This window comes from Pygoscelis adeliae, unplaced genomic scaffold (assembly GCF_000699105.1).
Source record: "Pygoscelis adeliae isolate BGI_AS28 unplaced genomic scaffold, ASM69910v1 Scaffold127, whole genome shotgun sequence".
In the NCBI taxonomy this organism is placed as follows: Eukaryota; Metazoa; Chordata; class Aves; order Sphenisciformes; family Spheniscidae; genus Pygoscelis; species Pygoscelis adeliae.
In genome coordinates this window covers 34,335-47,109 of record NW_008825208.1, presented here as the reverse complement: position 1 = coordinate 47,109, position 12,775 = coordinate 34,335, and the positions used below count along the sequence as shown (strand labels likewise).

General features: G+C 36.9%; 1 protein-coding gene across 1 annotated transcript; it reads right to left on the bottom strand.

Annotated features, from left to right (window-relative positions):
- Positions 1 to 1,231: 1,231 nt before the first annotated feature.
- Positions 1,232 to 12,775, bottom strand: GTF2H2 (general transcription factor IIH, polypeptide 2, 44kDa; the record flags this gene model as incomplete). The annotated part of the gene is made up of 15 exons (XM_009328973.1): positions 1,232 to 1,694; positions 2,094 to 2,133; positions 2,435 to 2,537; positions 4,507 to 4,610; positions 5,483 to 5,546; positions 6,749 to 6,856; positions 7,412 to 7,499; positions 7,665 to 7,755; positions 8,788 to 8,893; positions 9,718 to 9,772; positions 10,230 to 10,280; positions 11,107 to 11,193; positions 11,803 to 11,839; positions 12,551 to 12,628; positions 12,726 to 12,775. Coding segments are annotated over 15 exons (1,182 nt in total), but the record flags the coding sequence as incomplete, so codon positions are not given.

The following is a 12,775-nucleotide window of genomic DNA, read 5'->3' as shown; positions in this document are numbered from 1 at the left end:
TGGCCTACCAGACCACACCAAAACCCATGAGTATGTCCTTTTTCTGTTAGCTTTTAGGACACCCTCACAGCAACAGGCACCGCAACCACCTGATAGCACAAAGGGTTTACAGGGATTGTTTGACTCAGCACAAAATGAAGCACAGATGCCAAAGCAGTGATTTTTCTGCCAACACAGTAGAATTACTCCATTCTAGCCAGCCTGCAGGCATAAATAGTAGAAAAAGCACAGAAGGAGCTATGTTAACAATTGAGAATTTGCATATTGAAAGGACTTTAAATGAAAACTGCCTGTGAAAACTGAAAAGTAGCATGTATTGTTTGTATGTGGTGAGTGTCAAAAACAGGGAACCAACTTAAGATAAGGCTTTTGTTTGCACTTTTAAGATTCGGCGGTTAGGTTAGATGATTGCTGTTCCTAATCTGACAACAAAGCTCACAATTTTAAAAATTAAGTCAGATACGTCCAGAGTAGCTCAGTCGCTGATGTATTACAAACATCACGACTTCAGAAAACCAGACGCGACATACTGCTTTAGACACTGCACCATCACAATCTCCTTCTACTGAGGTGTAGCACATTACATTCTCACAAGTTCAAATTGCACTCACACTCTGAACAGCCACTCTAAAATGGCAGAGGGTGTCATGCATTTGTCTCAATTTCCATTCTTCAATGTTCAGCTAAGGACACATGCTTCCCCTTCTCCCCCCACCTTATTGTCTGTTGCTCTGGGGGTTTAGCCAAGGAGAGGAGATGACTTGCAGTTCTGGCAATTCATTCTAGCCCAGAATCACAACAGCATCACCATCTTCAATGCTGTGACCATCAAACAATAGTTTGTATAAACTCAGGTCTTACACCTTTGCAAATTCATTGCCTTTCAGTACCCTTACACTCCTACAAGAAAGTGAAACTTAAACCACACAACTACAGACACAGCAGTAATAGAATTCAGTTAGTTTTGGGCTGTACCACTAAAACCCAAAACGTGTTTTCAGCACGTTTGTAACAGCTGTGTCTGAGTTGCCTTACTGAAGGCCAAGGTGAATAGCCACAATACTTGAAATTAGTATTTGAAATGTCCCCCAACTAACTGCTCAAAAACATCTTCATTAAATTCTTACAAAAATATTTTGATCTCTAGAACTCCACCATACACCAAGAACAAGACCTTATAACAACTGATATATAAAATGTATTTTCAGGGCTTCTTTTCTGAACAAACAATGAAACAAAGATGAATCACCACATTATCATACAAACCAGTTTTATCACTTTCACATTTACAAATATACATGTTACTCACAATAACATTCAGAGAAAGCCAGAGCTTTTCAGACAAGAACAAAGATAATAAATCAGATACAGATAATTCAAGAATATATTAACAGCAACAGAATCATTAATACATTAGGTAAAAATTAAGTTTGCCCCCAAGCCAGTGCTCATCCTTCTATAATCATCTAGGTCATTTCTTGTTTTGAGGTGCCTCAGTGAAAGCTATGGTTGAATAAACAAAATAGATTTATGCAAGAATGACATAGATACGACAATTTCTAAAAGAGATGACATCATACAGATATGGGAGCAGGGTGCTCGTGAATACAGCCAGGGCAGCAGTGCAGAGAATCATGAACAAACAAATCGCATTCCACACAAAATGCATTCTGACACACTTTACATATGTAAACCTGTGTGGAAAAGAGAGAAAAACAAGTCAGATTAGAAAAAAAATCATAGCACTACAGTAGGGCATCAGTTACACATCAAGACAGTGTGAATAGACTATATTGCTAACATCACAGAAACCCAACTGAATTAAAGTTTCTAAAGGGCTGAGCTCGAGTCACTGTAGATGCTTCCAAATGGCTAAGAGTGGAAGCTTATTTATGCAACTCTCTAGGAAATCCCTTCCCACACTTTTATAAACTTTGCAGCCTAAAAGGCGTGACTCTATAACAAAGAACTCTAGCTAACCATGAGATAAACTTCTACAAATATTTTTCTGGTCTTTAGAAGACTATACTAAAGGATCATCTCTACTTCCGACAACCCTCAACGCAAATTCCAATGCCGTTCAACATACTTACATTTTGGTCTTTCATTTCTCCCTGGCAGCCTTGACAATACCTAAAAGCAAAATTGTGTATTTTAACTGAAAAAAAGCCAAGATTCTGTAAAACGGTGTTTAAGAAACATCTCACACATAGTAACGATTTATGGCAATTATTTCAGCTATTCAACTGAACACACAGGATAACAGTTAATGGGAACTACAAATATTTCTTATTGCCAGAGGTGCCCCGAAATGCCCAAACATTCAACAGTGTCTCCAGCAGCAAAGAAGCTGCTGCCAGCTATTCTTACTTCCGCAACAAAAAAATTACAGGGTCCACAAGTACACTCATTCTCTCAAATATGATTTGCATACCGTTCCCCCTGATATTCTTCCAGAGGAACTTCCTGAAAGGCATCCAAAGGAAACAAGTGATGGTAAGACCGAGCCAGGTGAGGTGCAGACACTAACGTAAGACCTGAAAATAAAGAGACGTCAAAATATTACAAGAGAGGACTTACTGAAAAGCTTTTCTGTATTAAACAAAGCAAAAAGGAAAAAAGATTTTTTAATTACTCAGTGGTTCACAGCTTTTAAGAATTAAAAAACAAAATTGCTCGTTAGCTTCTATAATCCAAACCTGTAATCCTTTCCAGAATTAAATCCAAATATGAAGAACAAGCAAATTGCCCAAATTTCTAATTAAAAGGTTTAACTCAGTCTTTAGAAGTCCATTTAAAATGCACAATTGTAAAGTTAGCAAGTTTTTCATCCTCATGCCATAAACAAAATGCAACCATAGAAGTCTTTCGATTAAATATAAATGCACAACTCCTCTTTGGCAACGACAGTTCTGCTGTTTCACATCACCAGTTAAAATGGTGCCCAACTACAAAGCTCTGCTGCAGCCTGCTATAATACTGCCGAAGCCACGCCATAGCCCTGTTTCAGCTAACACAGGTCTCCTGGTTTTGGCTGGGATAGAGTTAATTTTCTTCATAATAGCTAGTATGGGGCTGTGTTTTGTATTTGTGCTGAAAACAGTGTTGGTAATACAGGGACGTTTTGGTTATTGCTGAGCAGTGCTTACACAGAGTCAAGGCCTTTTCTGCTTCTCACCCCACCCCTCCAGCGAGTAGGCTGGGGGTGCACAAGAAGCTGGGAGGGGACACAGCCAGGACAGCTGACCCCAACTGACCAAAGGGATATTCCACACCATACGACGTCATGCTCAGCATATAAAGCTGGGGGAAGAAGAAGGAAGGGGGAGGACGTTGGGAGTTATGGCACCTGTCTTCTCTAGTAACCGTTACACATGATGGAGCCCCACTTTCCTGGAAATGGCTGCCGATGGGAAGTAGCGAATGAATTCCTTACTTTGCTTGGCTTGCGCGCACGGCTTTTGCTTTACCTGTTAAACTGTCTTTATCTCAACCCACAAGTTTTCTCACTTCTACCCTTCCAAGTCTCTCCCCCAGCCCACTGCAGGGGGGACTGAGTGAGAGGCTGTGTGGGGCTTAGCTGACTACTGGGTTAAACAGTAACAGGCTCGTGTTAGCTGGGGCACGGGCTGGCACAAAATTTTTCATCACTCACTCACATGCAGTGTAAACTTCCGAACTCTTGTTCTGCTGACAGCTGGAGCTGTGGAGAATCTGTTGCTGATACACAGGATTTCTCCAGTTACGCTATTACCTTGCTGAAACGAAACTCATGCTGATACAAAAACCTTGACATGAAACTAGGATGGGTGACCCAAAACTAGAATTATTTCATTCTCTTGCCAAATACACACATCTTGATAATATCTATCACGTTTCAGTCATATGCCTGTAGAAGCTAACAGGAGGACAGCTGTTACTCACACAATATTAATACTATAAAAAATGCTAATCCTCCCTCCCGCCCTCACTAAGCTGTGGGGGGAAAGGCACTGTTGGTTGCACAGTCCATTAGCATTTGCAAGACCGAAGGGCTTCCATTTACAACTCTATAGCCTTTCATGTGTCACTGTGCAGCCTGCCTTTGGGTTCAACTTTGAAACCTTTCATCCACATGCTCCTGGAGGTGAGGGGGTACTTCTGTCCTTTTACTCCAAAGCACTCTATCTTCATGGCCTTGCACTGAGGAGTCTGAAACATTGGTGTGTCTGTTAAACCAGGATTCTTGAGGAAATTATTACCATTCATATGTGAATCACCCTTCTTCCCCCCTTTGCTTTAGCGCTTTTAGTTTATAACATCATACTAGGGAATATGATACAGCTTTACTGTTACAGATATCGTCCTGAAAGGCCCTTGTATGAAGCTGACATCCCAGGACACAGGAATGCAGCCTTCTTAAAGCAGAGCTGGCTTTTAATTCCTAAGTATAGTTGAATTTTTTTACCCATTAACTCTCTTACCACTAACCTGTAATTCATCTGCTCACCTTTTCTGGCTACTCACCACAGATTTTGCATTCCACAGGAAGTTCACAGTATTTGGCTCTGCACTGGGGACAGAAATATCCACCCAGTGTAAGACCCGGCTCACTGTTGTTTTCCAATTGCCTAGAGTAGAGAGAGACAATTTAATACCTAAGAGAGAACACCATACATAACTACATATACTACATAGTTCTCGCAACAAATAGTTTAAAAAGTTTCAGTAGCTTCCATGCAACAGTTCCATGTGTATGGAAGTGTCAGAAAGCAATTGATAGGGTGACATATCAGTAACCACATTTTCCCACAGAAACAGAACAAAGACTAAATTTCCCCACATACATGAGCCAATATATATTTAAAAAATAAAGTTATGAGAGATAACAGCATTAGTATTTCCACTTACACACACAAATATTCTGTATTGACTTTAAGACGCATGTTGGTACTTATTCTTTCAAACAGCAGACACTGTTTCCTTCTGAAAATTCAGACTCCCCTATCACCCCTGAAAACTGTGATCCCTTTCATTGAGAAGAACACCGGTACACTAATCAAATGAGGCCTCTATCTTAAACTTCCCTTTAAAGTCACATTAGTAAATAGATAAAAAATACTTTATTCCAGATAATACCCTTCATCCTCATCATTATCTTTATAGTGATAAAACTACTTGAATCAAGAAATGCAAGCAAAATTGGTAGTAACTACTTTGTAGCACCCTTGTGTTCTAATCACCGCACAACACAACTAAAAGCCATTTACTACCTTCAAAAAAATTTAAATGTAGATTTTAAAAAGCATATTTAACGGGGGAACTATGGCCACACACTGGATGTGCAAATGGAAATAAAATTTCTACTGAGAAGTCACAAGACATTACTTACTATTTTTTCATGTTAATTTGCAATATTTTCACTGACAAGCAGATTTTCTAAATATGATTAATTATTACTGAATTCTTATCAGCTCATTGAATTCTAATCAACTCTACTTACGCCATGCTAAAGGATGGTTTTGCATCTTGATCAGACAGAGAAGCAATAGTATGCTGAGGAAAACCTGAAGAGAAAAACATCCCATATTACCAATTTTAAACATGCCAGTAATCTTTCAGTTTCTTACTTCAATAGAGAAGTTCAAAGATTATTCTAAATATTAAGGCCTATCTCTTTCTTTGTCTGTTTGTTATTACAGAAGAAATAGTACACTCTTATTAGGTATTAAATTCTTCCTAAAGGTCTCTAACTACATCCACCAACAAATCCCTCATTGTATTTCCCCCAACTGAAAAAAAAATCTTTTCATGGACTTCATATTAACTGAAGCTCACTAGAACCCCATTTTTGAAGAACAGTTAAAAAGAAAATTATGTGCAATGGTAGGAAAGCAGAAAGAGCACTACATGAATGTTCACCTGAACAGTGGTTTCTAATTAAGGGGAAAACATTTTTACATGCAGACACCAAGTGTATATTCACCTTCCCAAGTGCAGTATGAGACTATAGCACTTTACGGAGGCTGTAACAGATAGCATTCTTTCTACCACTTATTTTTTACAGCTCACGTCAAGTGGGCAGTTAATTTTTCTGACTGCCATTTGGGCTTTACCTATAACAAGCAAATCTCTTCAGTATTTAAATCTACACACAAAAATACATATGTTCTTATTTGTGAAAACGTGTGGACGAAAGTGAGAAATCAATGCTGTCATTCATGGCGTTAAGAGTTGCTATTCTGGTTTAACTCCAGACTTAAATTTATTGAGAAATACATCAAGAGAAGAAAAGGTACCTAATCCATTTGTTGAAAGAACACCACAGTAGTGCTCCTAACAAACATGTACTACATGGCCAAACAGATGGCTCTTACAGTCAGTTAAGCTTATAATAGTTGCCTTCTGCAGGGAAAAAAAAAAAGAGGGAAAAATCAAATAGTTTTTTTCATCCTTCATTTCTAAGTATTACATTTATACCAATTACTGTAGAAGCAATATCATTCCACTTTAATGTTTCCAACTGCAGTTGAATAATGTGTCTTATTTAATTCTTAACTTTATTTAAAAGCTGACTACTTTGCAGGAACAACAGCAAGAAAATTGATATGTATTTAGCAAAATAGAAGGTTAAAATAAAGACCCCAATTGTTCAATGTCTTCATTATGCTTCTAACTATTTGTATGGCTTTAACACAGAAGATGCAAAGAAAGAGAAAGACAAGATTCGCAAATCTTGTGCTAGGACTTTAACAAAACCATATCCTACCCATTCGAATAAGGGAGCACTCAGAACTTGAACTGGCAGGTGGAGGACTAACATGATGCATCAGCAGTTCCTTATAATGACTTTCATCTAAAATAACGTGGTATGTTCCTGTCACGAAGAAAGAAATGCCTTACTCTCAGATTATGAACAGATAAGAATACAAACATATTCTCCAAATGACAGAAAACAACTTAAGTAAAAAAACATAATTTAGCCAACCCTGCTCCTGAAAAACAGTCCTGTTAATGCTACTGAAAATGACAAGTTTTTAAACATTCTGGCGTTATTAATTTTATTAGATATGAAGGCCCATAGCTTCTTCTCCAACATTACACTGTATTAATGATATTGTAAGAGTTACCACTGTAGTAATTGATATTAACATATTACATTAATTAAAGTTCCACATCAGATAGCTTTATATGTGGAACACTAGGTTTTAAAATGTATGTATTTCTTCTCTCTAGAGATGCCGCTACCAGCTAATAATAATTTCACTGTGTATTTTGTAGATTTGGGAAACCCTTAAATTTTCTGCCAGCACAACAGAATATTCATCCTTAAATATCAAAATGCATTAATGAATGTATGACAAATTAATTAGTTAATTTCAATTTCAAACTTGTGTATTAGTAGTATAACTACTGAACTTCAGATACATACCACCAGTTTCTCGGGCAAGTACTGTACAAACTCGAACTTCAGCACTTAGGCCGATGACAGATACTCTGATCTTAACTGCTTTTAAACACTTCAAATGGAAAAAGAAAGCACACTCAAATTCATATGCAGAATAGAAAACAGTAAAAAGGTTCAAAGGTTTAAATGAAAATTAATTGGCCACGACACTGCAACTGTCTGTTTTTAGTCTAATAGCTTGGATGTTCAGTGTAGTAATCAAACTTCACTTCTGTACCTTAATTAGATCATAGATGTTGGCTGGATCGCAAGTCGTCAGACTGCTGAAGACTACCAAAACCTCTCTGCTTGTATGTCCTGGCATGTGCCTAAAGAAAGTATATAGTTAATTTACTTCTGTACACTAAGCTAACTTTTATGCTAAAGTTTCCAAGGACTTTAACATACTAAAGTCAGAAGCAGACATGATATGAAGTCCCCTACAAACTATAAAAGACTGGTAAGATCCTTCTCTGAGCACCAGAATTTCACCTTCCAAAAGCCAAACCTTTCCAGTGTCTAAAATACGGTATTTGATTGTGTAGTTGTTATCTGATTGTTTTCTCTAATGCTTAAGTTATCCCTGTACCTTATCTGTATTCTCACAGGTAAAATTCACCTTCAAACTAGCAACACTGCCGTAAGTCCTCTTGACTTCTTAAAATAAAAATCTCTAATCAGTTTATAGGTGTAAATCCATTACTTTTAACTACTGTCTTTTAGTTCTTAATGGAAACCTCTTTTCCAACTAGTCATTTGAACAATTTATGACATAAACTACAAGTTTTGTTCTGGCCGTGTTTCTAGCTATAATTATTTGTTGAAACAGTCTTCCACAAATGTTTATCCCATCTCAATACCTCACATAGCAAAAAAGTTTTTTTAAATCTATCCTACCTGAAAATTTACCTTTCTAAAGCATGCCAAAACTCCCACCAGATTACTGTGATTCAATGCTGTTTCTTTTCCTGTTCTCTTATCATTATTAACTCCTGACTCTGCCCTCTCTCATATCTTAGCCCTCTAGTAAAAAATAATTGCAGGGTCCTTCATCACCATATGCATACATAACATAAAATCATCTACTTAATTTTAAAATATTGCTGCTTTTTATAAGCAGCACACCTCTAAATGGAAGTATCTTGTGTTAGAAAAATTAACTTCTGCATTACTAACATATTTAACTTCTTAACAGTTTGTATTGTAAGAAGACATAAAGCTGCCTTTTAAAGACTCAGGTCAGCACGATGCAAGATGCTACTTGTAAAAAACACTGTCTCTGCCCCTCCAAAAATTCACAATCAGCATTATACTAATTATGGAAAACAAAGAAAACAAAAAAACCCCATGTATATACTAACTTTAAAGTCTGCATGGCCAAATTTAGGGAATTATACAGAGATGGCTCTCCACTGCAGTTCATATCCACTGCTTTCTTCAGAGCAGTTATGTGCTTTTTTGAGTTACCTGTAAGTGAAAAAAAAATTCACCTGAAATAACAAGTTAAAATTGAAATGTTTAAACTATATATTTAATGAAGGGTACTTGTACAACAACAGTTTTCAAACTATGACTTGTAACTCTATGTTTCTCCTTAGAAATTGACCTGTTGATCAGAATGTAGAAAACAATAAAACAATACATTAACAGAAAGACTATTACTCTACAGGCACTCAACTGTTAGAAACTTTAAGAAGTCAAAAAGAATAAAATCACCATTGCATATCATTAAGTGCTTAACATGAGTGTGAAGTGTCTCACAAAGTGTTTCAGCAGAAACAGAGTTTAGTTTCCTCTGCTGTCCTCAAAGAACTGTTCAAGGATTGACTGATCCTCAAATTCCTCAGTAAAGTTGCTCCAGTTTTACAAGTGAATAAAGAGAAAAAATTAAGACTTCATCTCTGAAGCCACACAGATTGCTAGTGACAGAAGGCAGGAACCAAAGAAACCTTGCTTCTTAACGTCTGATCAGATCTCACAGAACACACAGATGTCATAAAATACAAAATTAACAAACAGGGTGAGAAATTAACTATAGGGGAAATAAAACATACTTTAGTTGTGGTCTGGATAAGACTTGATCACAAACAAGCACGCAATGGCAATTCTAAGTCAAACCAGATCAAAACAAAGACTCTGGTTTCAGATAACTTGCAATAACTTCTTTTTTAAATTAAAAAGATTATGTTAACGCTATTTCACTTTCAGCAGTGTCATCCAGGTAGAACTTACAACATCAACACAAGGGATGAAAACATCTCCTATTTAAAATAATTATACTACCTCCCTACCTGAAAGTTCTGTCATTTTTTCAGCTCTTTTACTCTTGGTTACAATTAAGCCAATCTGGAGAAGGAAAAAAAAAGGCAAAACTTTTCTTAGCAAGTTTAAAAATAAGTTGATTTACATTTTTGCTGTATTTTGCCTAATACTTGTTTATGGATCAGAATTACTTAACTATGCAAGTTTTCTTGTAACAGCAGCAGCACAACACTAGGCATCAGTTAACATACATTCCTGTTATTTCCAGTACTTTTGCCACAAGGTACAAAAAGAAATCTTTCAAAATTCTAAATGCCTGAAAAAAAATATAATCAAGTCTTCTGTGTTAGAATTTATGTTTAAAAAAAAGGGAATAGATGGGTTCTTATTTTCATTAGTTCCGGCAGAAACAAGAATTTCATGAGACTGGTGAGGAAAGGATGGGAAGGAATACATCAACTGAAAACAGTTTCCTAGATAGTGTTAAAACTAACTTTTAAAATAGTTTTCAGTTACTTGTTTCTTGCACGGTTGTACATACCTGACTAATAGGATTTTGGTCAAAGTACTCTTCAACAAAATATTCCAGTAACTATAAAGAAAAGTTAAGACCATTAAAAACTAAATAGGCATTAAACAGGTGGTACTTGCAGAACATCCAGTATAATTAAAAAAAAAAAGTTGGAAAAAAAAAGAGGGAATGAGCCATTCCTGTCCATTTTCTTTTCACCCTAACCCTTCCATCCTTCTCCCTCCTTCCATGTTACCAATTCAATGTAAATTTCAGAAACTAGCCACCCCTTATTTTATTCACTTCATATGTTAAAGTTCTAGATTACTGTTGGTTCAAATGGAGATGTACCATACACCAAAAAGCACCATATGAAATCATCAGAACCCAGGATTTCAATGCTTAGTGTTGTTAGAGAAGACCATATAGCACAAGATGTACAGTTCAAGTCCTCCACAGTCTGAAGCAGCAATCCAATTGAACTCCTGTCTAGCATCCATTCAAACCAGAATTCATCAAAACACAATTGTAAGAAAAAAAAAAATTCTAGATGTGTAACGAAAGCATGTTTGTTCTTCTTTCATCCCTTATTATGGGCAACACTTCAGCTTAATTTCCACATACTTTTCACAATGTGTCTTTCCATAATACATACTTACAAAGTGTTTTTACTGTACAGAAGTACTTATGCAAGGCAAATTAATGTCACACAGATTATACTACTCAAAAAACAGGAAAATTGCAGACTAGCAACAGAAACAAGGGAAAAAACATAGGGATGAGAAGAGAAATGAGGCCATGCATGTAACCTAGTCAGAGGAGACTGCCATTCTTTTAAATGCAAAATGGAACTAGTTTACAGAGAAACAGTGGATTAATAAGAGAAAACTTTTGAGTACAGAAATACCTTCAAAGTGCAAGTAAGTCTGTTCGGTTTTAAATCTTGGTCCTCCATAGTTCTTGATCCATCAACAACAACGTAAAGGTGACGCATCTGCATTTTCAACATAAGTGATAATCACTCACAAAACAGATATTTAAATGAACTGCTCATTATTCCATTTACTTAAAAAAGCAACGACTTCCTCCCTCAAACAGGGAAAATTCAGTATACTGAGCTATGCAATCAACAGCAACTGAAAAAGTAATGCATTTTTTCCACTATTCCTTCAAAGTGAAAAAAAAGACTACCTTGAAAAATGCACTGTTCTTTTCCTCTCGTGATAAGCTACAAAATATGCGCAGTTTGCACCTTCACCTCTTCATCTGAAGAGCTCAGCGTTGTATAATGTTATTATTTACAACTCATTTAAATTAGGCTCATTTTTCACATGAAGAAAAATTGATTGTGTGTGATCTGATTGCTGTTGCCAAACACACCCTGATACAACGAACACGCCAAACCTCCACCTCTGAATATCCATGCTTCACATCCCACACTGCCAATGAACAAAGAATGTTAAAAAAAAAAAAGTCTGATGGAAAACACAAGCTTTGGTCTCAAGCACATTAAGTCAGCAAAAGTGTATTTCAGATTAGGCATACCACCTCTATGCAAGTAGTTTTGGACTCAGGACAGACAAGGGTTAAGACATCAACATACCATTCCAAGTCGAACTTGTCCATGGTGTTCATAGAGTCTAATAAAACACAAAAGGATTTAAGTAAAATGCAAATGAATGAATGGTTCCTAAAACAAAAGTCCAGAACAAATCCAGTACTAGACTTCTGACAAATATGAAGCAAAAACAAACCACACTTATTTGCACTGAAAACCAGACAATTCACTTACAGATTTCATGCTTCTCAGAAAACAAACCAACAAAACCTACTTCTTACTACCATGTTTAATGGAACTTTAAAATTTTATCCAAATTTGAATATTTTAACATAGTTTGAAATAGAACAAGTCTAGATTTTATCTAGCAACATTCTGACAATTTGAAACAGAAATCTGGTGCCATGATACCAAAACCCAGCTTGGTATTTATATTAAAAAAACGTTGAAGGATTTTCTCTAAGCAGTGCAAATTGCAACTGCAGTGCTTTGCACCATGTTTCATCAGATCAAGACCTGACCTCTGTAGCTAGCACACATCTGTGGTATCTAGCCCGTGTACATTCAGTCTTAAGGTTAAAGATAAAAGTAAATTTTACTATTTTTTCTGGCACAATTAGTAACTAGCAGGCAGGAAGCATGCACCTGGAGCTCCGGAGGGGTAAGGACACAAAAATACATCGCAGGCGTGCTGATACGCTTACTCAACCTAGAGGACCCAGTTTCAGAATGATTAAGTCCTTGTAACTGACCAAAGCAGTATTATTAGCAGGCTCGTGGCACCACGTAATACCTTTTCCTCTTTGCCTTGAAAAGAATGTCCTCGATGGTCGCCTTCAGCGATCCGGATTCATCTTCTTTAAGGATCTCCCTACGCAAAACAGACCGTTAGCGAGCAGAAGGGAGATTCTTTTTCTCGTCTTTCACCAACAAGAAGGTGAGGAAGGGGAAGGGAAAGGAAAGCCTACCATGTTCTCTCGTAGCCTCCTTCCCAGCGCTTGGTCCGTTCGGGTTCGTC